This window comes from Pipistrellus hanaki, assembly GCF_964339955.1.
Source record: "Pipistrellus hanaki genome assembly, chromosome: 3".
NCBI classification, from domain to species: Eukaryota; Metazoa; Chordata; class Mammalia; order Chiroptera; family Vespertilionidae; genus Pipistrellus; species Pipistrellus hanaki.
In genome coordinates, this window is record NC_140505.1 from 142,121,318 (window position 1) to 142,142,920 (window position 21,603).

Genomic DNA, 21,603 nt, shown 5'->3' on the forward strand with positions numbered 1-21,603 from the left:
GGTGGACTGAGTCCTCTGCCTTTCCATCTTTCTCCTCCATATCCTGCCCTCAGCCTGCACAGACGGACACGGAGCGCAGGACAGCCCAGCGCTTCTGTGCTTGAGGAGGGTTAGGGTTGGGGGGTGGGCTGGGGCAATGGAGACCTTGGTCCCTACGTGAGCCCCCTAGTGATGAGAACAGCTGCCACACACTATTTATGCTTCCATTGGTTGATTCTCGTAGGTGCCCTGACTGCAACTTCAGGGTATCAGGACAACGCTCTAACCCAGTGACCTCCCCAGCCAGGGCTGCCCGTCTGGATCTGTGAGGTGGTCTTGAAATCTGCATTTCATTTTTATTCTTTATTTCCTTTTTTGTTAATCCTCACCTGAGGATATCTTCCCCGTTGCTTTTCAGACAGAGTGAAAGGGCGGGAGGGAGAGAGAAACATCAATTTGAGAGAGGCACATCCCAACTGGGGGTAGGGAGCGAACCCGAAACCCAGCTACACACTCTTTTTTTTAAAATATATTTTATTGATTTTTACAGAGAGGAAGAGAAAGGGATAGAGAGTTAGAAACATCGATGAGAAAGAATCATCCATCAGCTGCCTCTTGCACACCCCCCACTGGGGATGTGCCCACAACCAAGGTAGATGCACTTGTTCGGAATCCAACCTGGGACCTTTTAGTCCCCAGGCTGACGCTCTATCCACTGAGCCAAATCGGATTTGGCCAGGTACTTGCTCTTGAGGAATTGAACCTGAGACCCCCTCAACGCTCTAACCACTGAACCCACCGGCCGGGGCTGGGAAAGCTGCCTTTTAATCCAGCTGACCGAGCAGCTGACGAGCTTGGGGGAAGGCACACCTACACAGGGACACTTGGGCACAGGTAGGGACCTCAGAACATCTTCTTGCCAAGAAGCCAAGGCCTGCCAGCGACCTGGGTCCGGACGCTGGGCTGTGAGGCCTGTGGGGAAGAATGCCGAAGAAGCGGGTGGAAAAAGTGTATGCTAAAAACAGCTGTCACCATCACTCCGGCTGCCGGACCCTGCCCCACACCCACACCCCTGTATTCCCGCAGCAACACGAGGTAGACTCCGCCCCTCTGTTTTACCAACTTGGAAGCCAAAACAGAGATCACTGCCCCGGGGCAGGACTTGGATGTCAGCCTAGGCTTTCTAGTGTCAGGCTCTGCTCTCTGTGCTTCTGCAGAACAGCCCCAGGGAGCCGAGGCCATTATTACCCACTTTTTTTTTTTTTTTTTTTTTTTAATTTTTTATTTTATTTATTTTTTATTTATTTTTTACAGAGAGGAAGAGAGAGGGATAGAAACATCGATGAGAGAGGAACATCGATCAGCTGCCTTTTGCACACTCCCTACTGGGGATGTGCCCGCAACCAAGGTGCATGCCCTTGACTGGAATCGAACCTGGGACCTTTCAATCCGCAGGCCGACGCTCTATCCACTGAGCCAAACCAGTTTCGGCTATTATCCACCTTTTACAGAAGAGTAAACGGAGGCCTGTTGGTCAGGCTGGTAACAGCCAAGATTTACCCAGTCACCTGTCTCTTATGTAATTATGGGGGTGGGGGGGCCGCGGGTGTCAGAGATAGACAGAACCCCAGTTTCCGCTACATGTCTATTTTTTATTCAATATATTAAATATATTAATCAGAAAAGTCACATACTATAAATCCAGGAAAATACACAAATATAAATGTCAGAATCTGTCATTTGTCTTCCTCCTCGGGTGAGTTTCTGTACATGTGGAAGGAGGTGGCGAGAGAGCCGGCAGGAAGAGACTGGGGAAGGCTTGCCCGGGCTGGTGGGTCCCATGCCTCCCTCTCACCCTCCCCCCAGACTCAACCTCTTCCTTCCTGTATTTACAGCAGCGTCTGGCTTATTTACAGCACAGCGGTGTGTGTTAAAAACGGTTTATCTTACAAAAACATGAAGGCCAGGGCTGGGGTAGGGGGGTAAGACACATAGTAGGGGTCTCCCCCATGAACGCATCCCCTCTTCCAGGGGGTGACCTCCCGGAGTATGGGAGGAGGCCAGTCAGTCTGCAGCTCCAGCCCGGCGGCGGGCGGTACTCCGGGGGATCCAAGGGCCATGGGCTCAAGGCACGTGGGGTGGCGCGGGAGCGTGCACACACGGTGCACACGCGTGTCCCCGGGCGGGGGTCAGAAGGGCAGCGTCTCCATGAAGATCTTGTCGACGATGGGCGGAGGGGGCACCAGGTCCTCCAGCTTGAGGTAGAAGATGCGCTGCAGGCCTTGGGTGCAGAGGGTCCGCAGCTCGGGCAGCTTGCCCAGCAGGCGGGACAGGCAGCCGGCCGGCTGGGGCTCGCCCGCCACCGCCGAGATGTGCTCCTTCAGGCAGCTGGCGATGCGGTTCTGCAGCTCCTCCACCCGCCGGGGCTCCTGCAGCCCGTGCCGGTCTGTGGGGAGGGCACGGGTTAGCCACCCTGGACGGACTCCGCCACAACCCGGCCTCCCCCAGGCCTCCGAGACCGCGGCCGCTGGCCGCCCCCCGTGCTCCACCAGCGCTTTGCAAAAGCACGTCCACACACACACACACACACACACAAAGCCATTGCTGAGCCTCGTCAGAAGTTAGGAAGGCAGCAACCCTCATTATCCCATCTTCCCGGGGGAGAAACTGAGGCCCGGGGAGGTTCGATGACTTGCCCAAGATCACGGAAAAGAAAGGCGATCCTAGCCAGGCGTTCTGACGAGGCCAGTGTTTCCCCCAAACTGTGCCAAGAGGCCACCTCCAGGGACAGCGGGCCTCACACCCACAGAGGCCTCACACCCTGCGGGGTCCCCTGGGAAATTTAAGTCAAAATGGGATGGGCCAGATTCTGGTGCTTTAAAAAAAATAGAGCATAACCCTGGCTGGTGTTGCTCGGCGGTTACAGTGCTGGCCCACTCCCTGAAGGGTCACGGGTTCAATTCCTGGTCAAGAGCACGTAGCTGGGCTGCAGGTTGGATCCCCAGCCCTCGTGGGGGCACATGCAGGAGACAACCAATGGGTGTGTCTCTCTCACATTGATGTTTCCCTCTCTCTCTCCTCCCTCCCTTTTACTCTCTCCAAAAATCAATGGAAAAAAATAACCTTGGGTGAGGATTAACAAAAATAAGTAATAAAAGAGTGAGATCTGAAAACCCCTGCATTGAACACCAAGAGCCCATCCTGCATCATTCTATTTGCAGGAAGCACACAGGAGGCACAGGGAACCGGCACCGTCAGAGGTCAGGATGGAGTCAGCCCTGGGGGTCGGGGGCACAAGGAGGGCTTTGGGGAGACTGGTCATGTCTGTGTGGTGACCTAGGTGCTGGTTACACAGGTGTGCTTCGTTTGTGAAGATTTACCGTCTGTGCAGTTACGCAACGTCACCCAGGTAAGACTTTAAAAATAAGTCACAGCCCTAGGCCACACACCACACCGACACAGTCTGGCTCTCGGGTCACTCGGGGTCATTCTCAGACTGGCCCAGGCTTTGCAGTCACAGGACCCCGGCTCTGCCTCCCGTCCGCAGAGCTGCTCCGAGCAGAGGCCGCCCCTCTCTGCACCGCACCCCCATCACAGGGTGGCAGTCCGGGAAGTGTCAGATGCCAGCCCACCAGGGCCCGCAGGCCCGCCCCGGCCCCCAGGACCGGCCACTCACCGGTGATGAGGACGAGCGCCGAGAGACACGCAAAGGCAGGGACGTCGACCGCCAAGCCGTGCAGGGACCGGGAGAAGGCCAGGATGCCATCGATCCAGTCGCCGAAGCCCCGGGCACACTGCAGCCGGTGCAGCACCAGGCCGGAGCAGAAGATGAGCTTCCCCTCGGCTGGCTTAGACCTGGAGGGGAAGAGGCAGGCGGTGGTCAGTGGGGGCTCGGGACAGGGCGGCCGGGAGGGGCCGGGGAGGCGGTGGTCAGTGGCGGGGGGCTCGGGGCAGGGCGGCCGGGCGGGGGGGCAGGCAGGCGGTGGTCAGGGGCGGGGTGCTCGGGGCAGGGCGGCCGGGAGGGGCCGGGCAGGCGGCAGGCAGGCAGTGGTCAGGGGCGGGGTGCTCGGGGCAGGGCGGCCGGGAGGGGCCGGGCAGGCGGCAGGCAGGCGGTGGTCAGGGGCGGGGGGCTCGGGGCAGGGCGGCCGGGAGGGGCCGGGCAGGCGGCAGGCAGGCGGTGGTCAGGGGTGGGGGGCTCGGGGCAGGGCGGCCGGGAGGGGCGGCAGGCAGGCAGTGGTCAGGGGCGGGGGGCTCGGGGCAGGGCGGCCGGGAGGGGCCGGGCAGGTGGCAGGCAGGCGGTGGTCAGGGGCGGGGGACTCCGGGCAGGGCGGGGGGCAGGCGGTGGTCAGGGCGGCCGGGAGGGGCCGGGCAGGCGGTGGTCAGGGGCGGGGGGCTCGGGGCAGGGCGGCTGGGAGGGGCCGGGCAGGCGGCAGGCAGGCGGTGGTCAGGGGCGGGGGACTCCGGGCAGGCGGCAGGCAGGCGGGCGGGCGGCTCACCGGTAGGCCAGGCGGAGGATGAAGAGCTCCAGGAAGGCGGACTCCAGCAGCAGGTCCTGGTCGCCCGCGCTCAGCTCGGCGAAGCCCGGGATCTTCTCGGCCCACTTGCGGATGACCTCCAGCGACCCCGAGAGCAGGTCGTAGAACTGCTGCACGTCCCGGGTGTCCTCCTTCCCAAAGTGGGGCAGCACCAGCTCCTGGAACTGGGGGCGGCCGGGAGGGTCAGCACGGGCCACCACGCACAGCCGCCCACGCTCCAGAGGCCGGTCTCTCTCAGCCGGGGTGAGAGAGGAACGGAGGTCCCGCCCACCTCGTGCCTCCCGGTGCTGACACGTTCACCGGGGCAGAGGCCGCTGGGAGGAGCGCACGCTTCCAACCGGCCACCCACCCGAGGGGGGCATTTTCCCATCCGGCCAGCCACAGGCGGCTCCTCTTTCCTTTTGTCCACCAGCCGAAGAGGGGCTCTGGCCCCTTCACAGAGGCGCTGGGCGCGGGCCGGGGGCTCACCTTGGAGTAGTCCAGCTTGGCCGTGCTGGGCCCGGAGTCCAGGTGCGCCCGGACCAGGGACGTGAGGAGGTTGGCAGGGGAGGCATCCGGGGGCTGCCTGGGCTTGGAGGGGAGCCGCCCCCGCCGCCCCTTCAGGCTGTCTGTCCGGACCACTGCAAAGAAACGGCCGGGGTGAGGCAGGGAGGAGGGCACCCCCGGGAAGGGCCTCTCAGTGCTGGGGAGACCGAGGACCTAGAGCCCCCGAGACCCAGGGACCCAACGGGGACCGCCCTGTAAGCAAGGCAGGTGGGCCAGAGGTGGGGCAGACATGGGGTCCAGGGGCGCCCTCCCGGCCCCTCGGCCCGCCAGGACGGACGCGGGGCCTCCGCCGGCCACCCCCCCAGGCCCACCTCTGTCCCGCGGCCTGTCCACCACCCACCTTCCTTCACCATGCCCACGGCCAGGCACTTCTGGAAGCGGCAGAACTGGCAGCGGTTGCGCCGCCTCTTGTCCACAGGGCAGTCCTTGTTGGCCAGGCAGATGTACTTGGCATTTTTCTGCACTGTGCGCTGGAGGGGGGGCGACACGGAACAGGCTGTCAGGGCGTGTGGGGAGGGGGAGCCGGGGAGGGGACGGTCCAGATCCTGCTGCCATCCCAGACAAAAGCACCCTCTGTTCGCAGCTATTTTTCTAACATTTGGGCGGCAGGGGGGGGGGGGAAGGGGGTGGGGGGAGAGAGAACATCTTGGGGACGCTGGGGGAGCTCTCACATCGGGAGGAAGACCCCCAGGACCCCAGACCGAGGGCAAGGGGCTCCCCAGCAGCCCAGACACCTGCAGGTCTCCTGGGCCCGCATCCGCCTGTCCCTTCCTCGAGGCGGACGAGAGAGGGCCGGGGAGGGGTGGCGGGGGGTGGTGACGGGAAGCTAAGCGGGCACCCAGTGCTGGGACAAACACACAGCCTGTTCCCGAGTCCACCCCCAGCCCTCAAGCACCGAGCCCTCTTCCCAGAGCCTTTCATCTCCTGCCAGGAACACGAGCGAGGAGAGCGAGCGAGCGAGCTCTCGCCCGGGGCCCCCTTCCCACCAGGCCTTGGCTCGCCGAGGATGGGCAGCGGGAGGCCAGAGGCCGGCCATGAGCACACACCCTCTTGAGGACTCCTGCAGCCCACACCCTCTGCCCCTATCTCACCCCCCTCTCTCCATCACACCGCAGTCCCCCCGGGGCAGTGTGCGCCCTAAGACGGGAGAGGTCCCAGCCCCTCGCCATTTCCTGGGGACCCTTTCCTGAAAAGAGGGACTCGCCGGGAGAGCCCACAGGGGAGGCTCCCACAGACCCGGGGGGGGGGGGGGGGAGCGGCCAGCCCGTCCCCCGCCTCGCGAGAAGCCCGGCCCGCCCGGGGCAGCCCCGTACCTTGAAGAAGCCCTTGCAGCCCTCGCAGGTGCGGACGCCGTAGTGCTGGCAGGACGCGTTGTCCCCGCACACCGCGCAGCGGCCCTCGCCGCCGGCCGGCGCCCCGCCGCGGGCCTTGGCCGAGGGCCCCGGCACGCCCAGCACCCCGGGGCCCTCGAGGTGCGGGGAGGCGGGCGCCAGGCCCGGGAAGGCCGCCGTGGGCATGGGGTAGCTCTCCCCCTCCACCAGCGGGTGGGTGGCCTGCGCGGGGAACAGCTTCAGGGGGCTCTGGGCCAGGCCGGGGCCGGGGCCGGCGGCGGGGGGGCTGAAGGAGAAGAAGGCCGGGGGCTGGGGGGGCCCGGGGGCCTTGGGCAGCTGCTCTGTCCAGGCCCGCAGGCCTTCGTAAGTCTGGCTGGGCGAGAAGGGGCCGAAGGAGCCGTCCCAGGGGGAGAGCTGGGGCTGCTGGAGGCCGGGCGTGGGCGGCGACGGGGCCGAGCAGGGGCTGCCGTAGTAGTCGGAGCCGCTGGAGGACAGGGTCTCGTCCAGCGGGCCGCTCAGGGCGCCGGGGTAGCAGCCGTACACCTGGAAGTCCTCGAACTTGAAGGAGGCGGAGGCGGGGGAGGTGGCCGAGGAGGAGGACGTGGAGGAGGCGGAGGAGGAGGCCGAGGAGGGCGGCGGGGCCGTCCCCGGCAGCTGGTAGAGGAAGGTGTCGAACTCCCCCGCGTAGCCGTCCATGAAGGTGCTGAAGCTGGGCAGGGCCGTGGGCGCGCCAGGAGCCGCCTCGGGGCCAGCCAGGTCCATGGTGGGCTTGCTGAGCTCGGGGGTCAAGGGGTCGCTGGCCAGGTGGTCACGGGGTCCTGGGCTTGGCGCTGGTGTCCCATACTGGGCTTGGATACAGGGCATCTCTGGAGAGGGAAGGCACCACGGAGGGGCATCAGCGAGAGGAGCCCGAAGCCCGACTCTAAAGACAGACCCCTGAGCGGCCAGGTGGCAGGAAATGCCAGCCAGACGTGAGACCCCGAGGTGTGAGAGCCACGGTCAGCCCTAGGACCCAGGAGCCCTGGCCCCCGGCCACGGCACCGTCTCCACCTCCTCGTCACAGAAAGCCGCCGAGCACAGGCCACTGTGAGCACAGGCCCGGCGAGAGTGGTCTCCGTCGGAAGGCCTGCCACACCCAGCCGGCCTGGGAGCCCTGGGGAAGGCATCCGGCCAGAATCTCTCTGTCAGAACAGGGGGAAGCTGTGTTCCTCCAGGGCCCTGCCCTCCCTCGCCCGCCGGGGAGGGGAAGGCATGGGTGGGGGCTGGGAGAAGGGTGGGTGGGAGAAGCAGCCAGCCTCGGCCTTAGCTCAGTCCCCGGGAGCCGATAGGCTGTTTCTCCAATCTGGCACTTCTGGGAGTATTCCCAGGCACAGCCTAGCCTCTGCAAAAACCCCCTCTTCCCTCCCCACCCCCTTCCTTGCCCCCCAGGACCTGGGAAGGACATCCTGCAAATGGAAGAGGCGCTGGGAGTGAAAAAGGCCTGAGCAGCAATGAACCTGTCTGACTGAGCAAAGGCTGCAGGTCCCACATGCACACCGGCCCTGCCATCTGGGGATGGGTACCCTCTCTGCCCTGGCCTGGGATGCTCCCAGAGGCAAAGAGGAAGACAGCCCAGGCTGCTCGCCCCGTCCCCAGCTCCCCCGGAGACCGGGGAACCTGGCTCCAAACCTTTAAAGGCCACATGCTGAAGAGAGGCTGAGAGGAGGCAGGAGGGAGGAGAGGACGGCCCCTTGGGTGTCCGGGAGAATGGACAGTCCCCGAGAGGAATTTCTCTGCTCCCCCCAAGCATTTTTCTCTGTGCTTTTCATAAGAGAGCCCTCAGCGTCCACCAGGAGACCGGAAGTGGCTCTGCAGGGAGAAGACACCCTGCCCTGCCTGGGTCCCTCCATGAAAGGGTGTCTGTGCTCTGAGAGCTTCAGGAGCTCAGACAATGGGGTGACACCCCCACCCTCCACCCCCCACCCCAATCCTGAGGACCAGAGAAGCATCACTCCGGGGACCCCTAAGTTCCCAGCCTGGTCGTAAACGCACAGAGAAGCGGCTCCAGGACAGTTTCCCATCCCACCTCCACACCTGGGGTCTGCACAGCTCCGGCCTCCCCAGTCAGGGAGGGACGCTGGGTAAGAGAGCAAGCTGGCACAGAGCGTTATCATCAAGGGGGGGGGGGCAGCGGGAAGGGGCAAAGAACCCCAACAGTCCTCAGCTTCCAGCCTTTCTCCCACCTCCGGGGGCCTGACCTACCCTTCTCACAAGCCACCCAGACAACGGAGCCCCAGGAAGCCCTGGCCCCACCCACCCGGCAGCACCTGTCCGCAGCGCACAGCACCTGCGAGCGATAAGTGGCCACGTCCGCCTGCCCTGGGAAGGCATGGGCAGGGATGGGTTTGGGGCGGAGGAGAGGCGGCAGCCACGGAGGGCTGGGCTTCCAGCTTTATTCAAATCCTGTTTCTCCACTCGGACGTCCCACATCCGGATCAACAACCCGCCCCCCCCCCCCCCCCCCCCGCAACCTATTACCCCCCCTGCCCCCGCCCCAATGCAGGTACTCAAAGGCGCAAGAGACGGACCCACAGAGTCCCACAGGGAGGAGGAAGGGGCGGGGTTGGAGGAGGGAGGGGGCGAATCCGGCTCCAGGCAGGTCCTGGCAACAATGTGGCTTGCACCTGTTCTGCTGAACCTACCGCCTCAGGCTGCACCCTACCTGTCTGATCCAACCGTGACTCCGGAGGTAGAGGGATTGGGGTCCCTCTCCAGATAGTACCACACCGGAGACCCCAACATTGGTCATGGGCATCCAGGACCCCCAGGGACCAGGGTTTCCACGTAACACACACACACACACACACACACACACACACACACACAGGATCCAAGCTCCAGCTAAAACCAGCTCCTTGTTCTTCCAGAGACCCTGCTCCTGCCCCAAGGGGACTTTCTGATCCCATCATGCAACGGCACCCCCTCCACCGTTCAGCCACCAACGCTGGCCATTTCCGTGGGCCACCCCGAGGTCTGCTAACAGAGCTGGGGCAGAAACTTCAGGCTGTCTGTCCTGCAAGCCAAGCCGCAGCCTCTTACGTGTTCAGAAAAGTACCAGGAGCACGGGGAGGGAGCTGACAAGCTGGGAGGAGGGAGACCCCTTTGGAAATCCAAAGGTTCCCAGCAGCTGAAGCTCTCTGTCCCTTTCCCCCCCGCGGTACTGAAAACCCCATCATCAAGCACCTCACTCCAGGGCGCTGGGTGCCCCGTTGAGCACCCTGGGAGGCTGATCTACAGACAGCTCCCAACTGGACAAGTCCCGACTCCTGGCGCCAACTCCAACCCCCTGAGGCTTCCACCTTGCACAGACCTCACCCCCTCGCACCAGGCAGACTCTAGTCCAACCTGGGGTCCTTGCTCCGTTCCCAACTGCTCCCCGGACAACTCCAGAGCTGCACCCTACAACATCCTCTCTACCCGCGCGTACACCCACCCATCTCCTGCATGCAACACCCCGAAAACCCAAGACAGGCAGCGCCGATGAGCTGCACGCTGCCCGCGGGGGTACCTACCCGGCCGGCTCCTGCTTCCCCAGCCCGGGACCAGCAGCACCCCGAGTCAGTCGATGCCTGCCGCCGCCGAGCGCACTCCTGCTCCTGCCGCCTGCACGCTGCCCTAACTCTCGCAGCCGCCGCCGCTGGGGCTCCCCGGCGGAGCCCACTCTCCTCTTAAGCGCTCCGTGACGCACGGGGCGGGGCGGGGGCGCCGCTGACGCACGGCCGGCCGGCCCTGGCCATACAAGGGCGCGGGGGGCGGCGCGGTTCCGGCGGGAGGCGGCGCGGGCCGGGGAGCCCGGGGGGGCGGGGCCAGGGGGGCTGGAATGTCTGCGCGGGTGACGCACGCGGGGTTCCATTGACGCAGGGAGCGCGGCCTGTTTGATCTATAAATAGCGCCCTCGCGCCCGCCGCGCCGGCTAAAAATAGCAGCTCGTGGACTCCCGAGGCTCCCCCGCGGCACCCAGGGCCCGGCCCGGGGTCCCCAGGTCCGAAATAACCGGCCGGAGGGCCAGAGCCCAAGGAGAGGGCGCTCTGGAGCCGCGGCCGCTAGGGCTTCCCTGACCAGGATTTCCTCACCCTCCAGCAGCTCCCCGGGCCGGCTCCCTGGGTTGGCTCCCTGGGCTGACTCCGCCTGGCACCCTCCCAAGCCCTTCCTGAAGGCCTGGGATTGGGGCGGGCAAGTCAGGGGCACACCTGATGAAACTGCGCCCCCTCCTTCCCCCCCACCTCAGTCCCGTGCACTTGACCAGCCTCCCCCTGCAGAATCTCCCCAGCGGGGTCCTGGGCTGCGAGGTTACCCCAAGGATCAGTAAGAGTCTTATTCTCTCCCCCGCAATTTCCTATGCAAAACACCTTCCGGAGGGCAGGGGTTTGCCTGGCGGAAGATGGACCCATGGGCCCTGCCCCACCCGCTGAACTTCTTTTCTCACCAGTCCCCGCCACAGTCCCTTCCAGGTTGAGTGAACGCTGGTGGGAAATCACCGAATTTCAGAACTGGGTTGAGCCTGAGAAATTTTTTCGAATGTGTGCAGACTCTTCCCCATTTTTATAAATAAACAAACTCAGAAATACGGCACTTGTGCAAGGTCACAGCGAAAGGTGGTGGCCCACGGGGGTGATCCCTACTGACTGCATTTCTAGGGGATCTTTTCTGGCCTTCCCCTGTCACCTCACCTCCAACACCTGTGGAAAGCTCTGACCAGCCCTGTATCAGGGCTATATCAGGGCACAGGCCAGGCTGCAGCCACCTGGAACCTTCCCTGGTCTGGCTGTCACCCCTCCCCCCACCACCCCCACTCTGTCCCTCGCCTGGGGAACCCTTACCTGCTAGGAAAGAGGGGGAGGAAGGGCTAATATTCATAAGGAGAACACACACACACTGGGGCCTCACCCAGCCCCCTTCTCCCCTGCAAGTCTACATGGAGTTTCTGCTTCCACTGAGCATGCACCCCTGGACCCCACTCTCACCTCATCTGGGCACCCTACAACAATTCCTTCTACCTTTGGGGCACTTTCTGCTCCTCACCTCCATCCTCACCTCCATCTCAGGTTCCCCACACCCTTGTCTTCCAGCCCCCACTTCTCTGTCCATTCAAAGGCCCAGCCAGCACCTCAAACTTCATCTGTTCCCAGCAGTGCTTGTCATCTGTGCACTCTCCGTTACCCCACTTCTGCTCCTGATGCCCTGCATGCAACTTTTCACTTTTTCCTGAAGTTCTATTTTGGAACTTTTCTTGGATCCCCAGTGCCTACTGCCAGCCACAGCCATGCCTAAGTGGGACCTGCAGGAAGCAGCAGCAGACCAGCGGAGTGAGGCCAGGGACCTCTGCTTTTCCTTGCCCGCACCCATTAGGAAAATTAAAACCACCCCTTAACCAGCTTGTCTCCACTTCCCAAACCCAAACCCCCCGGACGGAGCAGTCTTCGCAGAATCCCAATCTCCTTCAGTGATGTATGTGGTCAGGCCCTGCCAGAACACCCCGATTCCAGCATGGGAGCTCTGTCTTCAGAGAGCGCTGGCTTTTCCCAAACCATCTTCCAGAGACCCTTCAAGGCCACCGGGGTACAGGTGAAACACGGGCAGGACAATGCCAATGGGACCATCCTGGATCTCCACCCCACTTAAGCCAAAATTTTTCTTTGTCTTGGCCCTTTGCATAAGATTTTGCTTAGGGGAAAAAAAAAAAAAGAAAAAAAAAAGAAGGCTTGACCACTAATATCATGCATGTCTTCCCATTTTGCATATTAGGACCCAAGGACTCCCAGAGGACCTGCACCCTGCTCAGGCACACACAGCGAGTCTGGGCGGGTGAAACTGGGCTGGCCGCCCAGTCCCCCAGCCCGCCCTGGGACACTTCCTTCCAACCAACATGGCCTTCCTCAAAAAATAAAAATAATTTTAATAGGTCAGCAAAAGATGACTCGCCAGATCAGCGTTCTTCCCCCCTCCCCCCCACCAGCCAGACAGGTGTATAAGCTGCGTGTGCTCCAGCCCAGCCTCAGCGGCTCTTTGAGGACGGGGCCAGCCTTGAGCCCTGGCACCTGCCTTTCCTCCGACCACTGTCCATTTCCCTGCTCCCGCGGGGAGGCCCACCGGGGAGCACCAGGGAACGCGCACGTGCTGAGGAGCTGTCCAGGGCCCTGGCTAACTCTCCGCATCTCAGCCCCAGCCTCCAGATCTGCGTCTGCAGCCCGGGCCCCGCTTCCCCTCTCCAAAGGCAGAGGGGAGGGGAGGCAACTGCATCTGCCTCCTGGCCATGCTTGTAGGAGGGGAGGGGTGCTGGGAGGTCTACACACATGACACTCTGAACACAGGAGACAAAGGTGGGGTCCCTCTGTGGGAGCACAGCCAGGGCCACCATTGGGCACCCTTGTGGAACACCTAGCTTGAGAGAGAGGAGGAGAGGGGAGGGACTTGGGGACCTGAGCTCATCCCTGCTGGCCTGATGTCCTCCAGAGGAGGTGGTCTCTGAAGGGATGGCGTCTGGCTAAGGCAGGACTGTGGGGAAAGGCATATTTGATGCAGACTCTGGGAGACCTAGACCAGAAGCTGGTCCCAGGCTGCACAGAGACTCCTAAGGGCCCTCCCAGCCTTCAAGAGTGCAACAGCTCTGGTGGGGGCTGGGGGGACAGGTAATGATGAAACAGGAAATGACGAGAGATGAATCCAGAACTCAGGGGAGAACCAGAAGGTAAGGAAGGGCCAGGATAACACAGGAAGGGCAGGGATGGAAGGTGTCATATTGGAGATAAGACAGCCACCCACGTCAGGCCCCCACTGCAGGCCCAGCCCACCAATGTGCCCTCACAACTCTCCTCTCCTCCACACCGCCCCCATATAAGAACCTTGGGTTAAACCTGCCCACCACCACCTATTCTAACCCTGCTCATCCTCTAAGATAGCTCCCGTGCCACCCCTGGGTCAGCCTCACAGAACAATAAGCCCCTCCTCACTTGGGGTTGGGAGCACGAGGAATACCGATCAAGGGTCAGCCCAGGGCACTTCACATGGGTTCTCCCACGAACCCTCTCCTCGGCCGTCCAGGAGAATTCTGACCCACATTTTATAAATGAAGAGATGGAGGCTTGGGAGCAGGACTCACACTCAGGTCCCCTAACTCTCAGTTTTGGGCTGGACCCAGTGCCCCCACAGAACCAGGTACAAACAAGCATCTGTAAATCGAAAATAGTGGTGCCAGGAGGGGGTCTGGGAACCTTCTGGTTCACAATCTGGACATGGCCCCCCACTCTTAAACTATCACACCTGTCATTGGCATGCTTTGTGGTACATATATTATACTTTCAAAAATAAAAGCGTAGCCCTGACTGGTTTGGTTCAGTGGATAGAGTGTTGGCCTACAGACTCAAGGGTCCCCAGTTCGATTCCGGTCAAGGGCATGTATCTTGGTTGTGGGCACATACCTAGTAGGAGGAGTGTAGGAGGCACCTGATCGATGTTGATCTCTCATCGATGTTTCTAACTCTCTATCCCCCTTCCTTCCTCTCTGTAAAAAAATCAATAAAATATTTTTTGAATAAATAAAAGCATAACTAAAAGACAGTCATGCCTCAGTGAAAGAAATATCTGTATGTATATGGTACAGATGCCGCTGGAATTTACTCATTCGTGTGTGTGTTTCTGAAATCACAGAGGAGCAGCGGCTGCTTCCCATGATGCACTTGTTCTCATGCGACATCCTCAGAACACAACTGCAGCTGGGAGCGGCCATGACCCCTGACAGTACAGAGGGCTCCTCACACACACAGCATGTTTTCTGAACAACTCACTAGGCCTTTGCCCCTCCCAGTCACATCTTAGGGGGACTTATCATGTGTTCAGCCACACCCCTCCCCCATCAATGTGTGAACGTGAGAGCAAGGCTCTGTCTCCCCCAAGTTGGCAGGAGGGCCCCTCAAGCATCCTCAGGGCCGTCCCAAATGGGTAGCCCATGTTCCCAGCCCCGAGGGAGGGCGTGGAGTGGAGAGAATAGAGGATGGAGGAAGTGGAACTGCACGGCCCCTTTCCCACGCTGGCCCCTGACCTCAGGGTGCCCCCTCTGCTGCTGTGCAGAGGGCAGGAACTTGCCCCCCTTTCACCAAAACCAACCCCACCCACGGGCCTCCACACCCACCCCAGGGTGGGCAGAGAGAGAGAGCTTTGCCTCCTCTCCCTGAGAATGGCCAGGGGACCTTCCCCACCTCAGCCCCAGGACCTCTGCCTGGCCCTTCCTGGCCACTTCTTCTTCCTGCCCGGACAGTGGGCAGGGGGATTCGAGCCGGGGCTGGGACCATGCTGCCTACTGTCCCAGGAGGCTTCCCACGGACATATGTTATCTCCCTGAAAACAGGCTCCCAGCGATGTGGGCAGGTTGGCTACTGCCCCTACCTCTCCCCCCAGCCCCTGGCCGGGGCAAATGACAGAGGAGCTCTCAGAGGCATCTGAGACCAGGAGCCAGCAAACCTGGTGTGCGACCAGGCCCTTGCCCTCTCTGAGACTGTTTCTCACCTGTCCAAAGCAGACAGCATCTCAAGACCCAGAATTCCCTCTGCTAGGGGGGGAGGAGGGGTTGGGGCGGGGGGGTGCATCAAGGCTCAACAATGAAGCAGAGCACCGTCTGGGGATGGGGGTTCTGGGGCCCTGCAGCAGGATCCTAGGCCACAGGGAAAGGAGACAGACACCAGGGTCCTCAGCTAACCTGGGGAGCCGGCCTCCCCCTTCTTTACGAGCCAGAGAAAAACAGGGCTTGAGTGAAAGGAAATGGGAGTGTGCCCAGAGAGGTGGCTCCACCCAGCACCAGAAAATCCCAGGCCCTGTCTGCAGCAAGTGCTCCACGCTCTGAGGAAAGCAGGCCTCTCTCCATAGAGGTCATGTTCAGCCCAGCGATTTCTCAACCCCACTTCCCTCTCGGCCGGACGGAATTAGCATAGAGCACGGAGGAATAAGGTTCGACCTCAGGAAGAACAGCCAGAGCTGGGAAGCGCAGACGGGATCACGGAGTTCCTTTGGGAAAGGACAGCCCACGCCCCGTGTGCACCCTCCTCCAAACCCCGCTCCTGGCCAGCCATGCCTGCCTCCTCCCTTGGAGGGTCTCCCATCAGCCTGCAGAAGAGCCAGCACCCACCCAAATCTCCTGCCCAGCCCGGGGTCTCCACCCAGCCACCTTGGGCAACATTTCAAATTCCAAAATAAAAACGCTCTGATAATGAGCCCCAGCCGGAAAGACTGAGGCATTTTCCTATTGTTAAAGTATTTTTAGGCACAGGCTCTGGATTCGTTTAGAGACTCACGTTCAGAAAGGGGAAAAGGTCTTGTTTTTTTTTTAAGCGCTGAGAAGGAGAGCACAAGAGCCTCCCACGTAAGGAGCTGCCACTGTTCCAGGCCGGGCCGGAGCCGCTGGCCTGGGGCCTGGGGAGCATGTTTGTGGCAAGCTGGCTGGCCGACCTGCCAGACCTCACTCCAGCTCTGCTTCCCAGGCACCCAAACCAGCTGGGGAGCTGGGCAAGGAGAGTGGGGCAGGGGCGGGGAGCTCGGGGGAGCCACGCCCGGGGGTCTGCCTCCCAGTCCCAGCCAGCTGGGGGTCCAGGGACCCCATACAAGAGCCAGTGCTGAAGTACCCGGGTGGACACCCGGCTCACTCCAGTGCCCCTCCCCACCCGAGCACATCGGTGCCGGGTCCCGACCTGGGCGGCAGAGAGGAGGCCCAGGACCCCGTGGGAGAGCTCCAAGGAAGGAGGAAGATGGCATGGCGCCTCCCGGTTCTCAGCCACAAAGGGTCCCCAGGTCCAGCTCCCATCATCCAACTGCAGGGGAGCCCTGACTCTCATTCCTCAGGACATCGGCCACCCTTGCTCCCTCCTCCTCCCTGACTCCTCTCGAGGCCACACAAACCACAGAGCAGACAGTCTCGATGGGAAAAGACCCAAATAGCCCAGCTCTTGTGCCTCAGTGTCCCCGTTCCTAAGACTCACCAGTTTCCTCTTCACAGTCGGCTTCGGCTCATCGTGGGCAGCTGCTGCACCGAGGGAGGAGGGTCCCGGGCCCGGTGGGGGGCCCTTCCCGTGGCCTCAGGGAGCCCTGAGGGAAGAGACGTGACCGCCCAGTCAGCCTGTCCTGCGCAGGGGAGGCCGTGCACCAGCTGAGCGGGCTCGGGACACAGAGCTGTCTCCAGGCCAGCGTGTCCTGCTCTGTTTATATAGCAGAAACCAGAACGGCCTCTGGGGACAGGGGGAGCTGCCTCAGGGCCCTCTTGGCTGAAGCCCGACGTTGGCCCAGGTCAGCAGGAGCCCAAAATAGTCAACTGACGGGAGCCCCGGTGTGAGCGTGACGCTGGGCCCGTGCCCGGGCCTGGCAGACAGGTGTCCACGTCACAAGACCAGCAGCTCTTGCACTCACGGGGCCCCAGCTGGCAGCCCCGCAGGGTGGCCTTGGCAGTGTGTCTGACATGAGAGACTCGTCCGGCCACCCAGACAACGAGGGGAACATGAGAAACCCTGTCCTGGGGGCTGCTGTGTACCCAGAGGGAAGGCTGGGAGCTCAGGATGCCAGGTCTGAGCTGAGGGTAGAGGTGGGAGCCGAGGGAATGGCGGGGATACCTGGCCCACTGCTGCCACCTTCGCTCACGTGCTTCCCACGTCGTGACCTCCGGCTGACCGGACACACCTGCCTCTCCCGCTTACACTAATTCCTCTCCTGCCCCGGCCTGAGGCTGGTGGCACAGAGCCTGCTGCCAGCATGAGGCCAGGTGCACAGCCAGGGCAGCCCTGGAAACGGAGGCCCAGCTTCCCAGGGCTTTCCCCTTTCCATCCAGGCTCACCCTGGCACCCCGCCCTCCCCAGCCCAGCCATCTCTCTGGGGCTCTCTGCACCCTCAACACCAACTCCCCAGGAGGCAACGGCGTTTGGGGGGGCCGGGGGAGATACTGAGCCGGCCCCTGCTTCATCTGAGATCTCCCAAGGCCTCAGGGGGCTGTTGCTCAGAGACGCCCTCTGTTCTCCGTTCCAGGGAAGGAAAAGGGGGGGGGGGGTGTCACAGGATCCCTGTCAAGGGTGCCAGGGTGAACTCCAGCTACCTCAGGTAAACATGGTAACCAGGACTACGGTGCCCCTGGCCCATCCCAGTCTCCCAGGTCCCCAGAGACAGGGCTGATGGAAATGCCATTCCAATGACCCCCCCTCTCACTCCCCATCTGCAGATCGGCTCGTGCATTCTCTGGGAGCATGCTCAGACAAGGTGTGTCCTCACAGCAGATCAGGCCTCTGGGCTTGGGCTTGCCTGGAATCCAGGAGCCTGGACTCTGAGCCTGGCTCTACATGTCCTCACCGTAGGACCTGGAAAAGTCACTTCTCCCCTCTGTAACCCAGTCCCTCATCCGAGGATCCCTCTGGCCATGTCCACCAGACTGAGATCTCCCCCCTCAGGAATGCTGGATCAATAGTGGCGGGGGCCGAAACCGGTTTGGCTCAGTGGATAGAGCGTCGGCCTGCAGACTGAAGGGTCCCAGGTTTGGTTCCGGTCAAGGGTATGTACCTTGGTCGCGGGCACATCCCCGGTGGAGGGTGTGCAAGAGGCAGCTGATTGATGATTCTCTCTCATCGATGTTTCTGACTCTCTATCCCTCTCTCTTCCTCTCTATAAAAATTCAATAAAATATATCTATATTTTTTAATAGTGGCAGGGAAGGGGGGTCTCTCCCAGTCCTTGGTTAGCAAGATCCTTCCCGTTCACAGAGGCACCTCCGCTACCAGACCTCACAGGACCCTCAGGACAGCCATCGTAGGCAGGGGGTTATCAGTACCCTTTCAGGGAGGAATGGGGTAACCCCGCCTTCCCTTCATGCCCTCCCTTGGGGCTGTGCCTGCACCCCAGAAACAAGCCAGCTCCCCATCCCCCACGTCTGCCCCTCTACACTCCCAGCCTGGCCCTGATCTACCCGACTCCACCCCCTCAGCTTCCTGGAACGGGGCACATGCTGCCCTGAGAGTCGCTGTCACCCTCCACCCCCACCCCCACCATCACCCAATGTCACAGGGCCCGGCGTGCCCCCCTCCACCTATCCTGCTGAGAAAAAGAGGCTTCCCCCTCCACACCCCCACATCACCCCACCACCGAAACTCAGCTCTCCCCGTGCCGAGCAGCACCTCGCCCACCACCTCTGCAGGGCTTCCCCGTCCGCCCCCCCAAACCACATCCACCTCAGGCGGCTCCACACCCACCTCTGCCCCCCAACCCCACCTGCTCGGGGCCCCAGGGGTAGACAAAGAGCAGCAGCAGAGCACTTACCACTCCGGATGGATGGCCAGGCCTTGGGCAATCCTCAAACCATCCTCCGGATCTTCAGGGCCTGGCCAAAGGAGCCGGGCGCCAGGCAGGGCTGGAGCTGGCCTCTGTCCATGCTGAGGCCTACAGAGGGGAGTCAGCGTGACGGAGAAGAAACCAGCCAGCAGGGGCCTTCCCTGGAGACAGCACAGACCAGCACACACAGACCAGACAGCACAGACCAGCACACAGCTGTGGGGACAGGGGCAGGACCCAGGCTGCCAGGGGGACAAGCCAGCCCAAGGCTGGGCATCAGAGCGTGGGGCCTGTGCCCTAGGCCAGGGGTCGGCAACTCATTAGTCAACAGAGCCAAACACCAACAGTACAACGATTGAAATTTCCTTTGAGGCCAATTTTTTAAACGTAAACTTCTTCTAACGCCACTTCTTCAACATAGACTCGCCCAGGCCGTGGTATTTTGTGGAAGAGCCACGCTCTAGGGTCCAAAGAGCAGCATGTGGCTCACGAGCCGCAGTTTGCCGACCATGGCCCTAGGCAAACAGTTCTTGGGGTTGTGGCCAGGAGATGCTAACAGCATCTGGGGCATCTCCAGACCATGGCAACGCATGGCAGTACCCAGCCCCTCAGCCTGACTCCCTACTCTGGGGTGAGGGTGCCTCAATCCAGCTCGCAGCCCCCTGAGACGCACAAAGGGGCATTCGTAAGCAGAGAAAAGAGAACGGTTGTGAGGACAGAGCAGAATACCTTCTCTCCCCAGGGGCTGCACTGTCGCCCCCAAAGCCTCAGAGGCCCTCCGGGCGGGGGGAGCTCGGTGACCCCATCTCCAGGCAGCCCGCCCAGCCTTGTAACCAGAGCAGTGAGGACTCTCAGGAATATTCGGTGGAGGGATGTCAGTCCCCAAAGGGGGAGGCCTCGGTTGGAGTAGAGGAGTGAAGGGCAGGATGCTAGGTCTCAGGATGCCTGGGTTCACATCCGGGCTTCATCCCTTGCAGCCTTGAGCGAGTTACATAACCTCTTTGTGCCGCTTGTTCCTGCTCCGTAAAAATGGCAATCTGTAATTGGCGTGTCTAAAATTAACAGCCGTAGCGTTATCGTCAGGCTTAAAATGAGCTACACGTAAAGGGCTTAGAGCAGTGCTAGGCACAGATGTGATATCAATTTGGAGAGAAATTCAATGTGGACACATCAAGGCCAACCTCAGACCTGGTTCCAAGCCACTCTGGGCGTCTCCTAGCCTCTCCTGTGCTTCTGGGGCCAACTGTGTGTCCCGCCTCTTTAGCCTTTCCAGGCTCTTCCCGCTGACGGCACTGGAGCCAGAGCCCCTTCAGCCAGTGCACTCCTTCCCTGTCCCCACCCTTACTCAACCCTCTCCTCTCTCAGCAGGGCCCCAGAGGGCAGGACCAGCCAAGGCGTGGCCCTCTCTGGTTATCAGGCTGCCCTGCAGGCCACGGTGAGGTCTGGGGAAAGAGAAGTAGATGTTTCCACGATGGGAGGCAGAGGAAGCAGGAAGGAGAGGGCCCCAGAGGGTGGGCGGCGGGTTCCCTCGCCCTCCTGACTTCTGCCCCAGGGTCCTCAGCAAAGGGGGCCTCTCTGGCCCAGGGCACTCAGACTCCTCTAATAGCGCCCCCAGCGCCTCCTGTCCTATGGGTGCGGTGGGAGGATGGAGTGAGGGCCGCAGGGAAGGAGGGGAGGGCAGTCTCGAACAGCTGGAGAGCTTCCAACCCCAAACAGGAGGCAAAATCAGCTTCAAACCTGCCCCGGCCCATATGCTACCCCTGCTTCCCAGAATGACGTCATCACCTCCTATACCCCAGAAGAGGTCTGCGGGCAGGCCCTAGGCCCGACTTCCTCCTCTCCCTTCCAGCCCACAGCTGAGGAGGAAGGTCAGAGGGACAAACACTTCCTACCAGTCAGGCCCAGTCCGAGCGCCCAGGTCATCCTGTGTCTGAAAACGGGGCCAGAGCCAGGGGCCCACCGGTGCCTAGACAGTGATTCCTAAAGTCTCAGAGCAGGGCCCTGATCCTAGCTCCTCTCCCAGATCAATGTCCTCCCTCCACAGTCATTTCATACACTTTTCCTGGGAGCCCAGCAGTGAGCCATGAACAGTGGGAGGCGCCAGAAGGAACAAAGCAAGACCCCTGGGCCACAGGAGGCTACCACGGGGGTGAATCAAAGTCACTTACAATCAGCACTGTGCAGAGGGCAACCCAAGGACTGAGAGGGCTGGGAGGGAGAAAAAGTGGTACCCGCCAACCCGCCAAACGCGGTGGGAGCATCAGGCCAGACGTCATGCACCCAGCTGAGCTCTAGCCAAACGGGCCTTCTTTCCTCACTCAGGGCCTTTGCACTGTCTGTTCCTCCGCCAGGAAAGCATTCCCCGGATGTCTGTACAGCTCTCTTCTCCTCATCCATCATTTTCTTGCAGAGCCTCCACCCTCATCCTACCACTTTAACCTGCTTTTATTATCTCTGTAGGATTAAAGCTATTCACTTGTCTCTCTCAAACCCTACATTCTTCAGTCTCTAAAACAGGGTTCAGCCCAGCTTGTGTGGCTCAGTGGTTGAGCATCAACCTCTGAACCAAGGAGGTCAGGGTTAGATTCCCGGTCAGGGCACATGCCCAGGTTGCTGACTCCATCCCCTGTCAAGGGTGTGCAAGAGGCAGAAAATCAATGAATCTCTCTGATCACTAATGTCTCCTCTCTCTCTCTCTCTCTCTCTCTCTCTCTCGCTCTCGCTCTCGCTCTCGCTCTCCCCCCCCTCTTTTTTCTCTCCCCCCCCACTTCCTCTCTGAAATCAATAATAAATAAAACAGAGTTTAAAGTAAATAAAACAGAGTTCAGCACTAGCAGGCGCTCTAGTAAGGTATCTGTGGAATTCTGGGAGAGGAGGGCTCACAC

The 21,603-nt window shown here is 61.4% G+C and overlaps 1 protein-coding gene across 3 annotated transcripts; it reads right to left on the bottom strand.

Annotated features, from left to right (window-relative positions):
- Positions 1-1,610: 1,610 nt before the first annotated feature.
- Positions 1,611-18,729, bottom strand: NR4A1 (nuclear receptor subfamily 4 group A member 1). Of its 3 annotated transcripts, XM_084877420.1 has the most exons (8): positions 18,707-18,729; positions 16,396-16,501; positions 6,374-7,257; positions 5,401-5,530; positions 4,983-5,134; positions 4,476-4,678; positions 3,656-3,834; positions 1,611-2,425 (listed from the first exon to the last, which is right to left on the bottom strand). In XM_084877420.1, the coding sequence occupies exons 3-8, from the start codon at positions 7,253-7,255 to the stop codon at positions 2,169-2,171; spliced, it is 1,803 nt and encodes a 600-aa protein (XP_084733546.1). In that variant the 5' UTR covers positions 7,256-7,257; positions 16,396-16,501; positions 18,707-18,729; the 3' UTR covers positions 1,611-2,168. The 3 variants fall into 3 exon arrangements, with proteins under 3 accessions (XP_084733546.1, XP_084733545.1, XP_084733544.1); XM_084877419.1 differs by lacking the exon at positions 18,707-18,729 and having other exon boundaries at positions 16,396-16,597; XM_084877418.1 differs by lacking the exons at positions 16,396-16,501; positions 18,707-18,729 and adding an exon at positions 9,943-10,084.
- Positions 18,730-21,603: the final 2,874 nt, after the last annotated feature.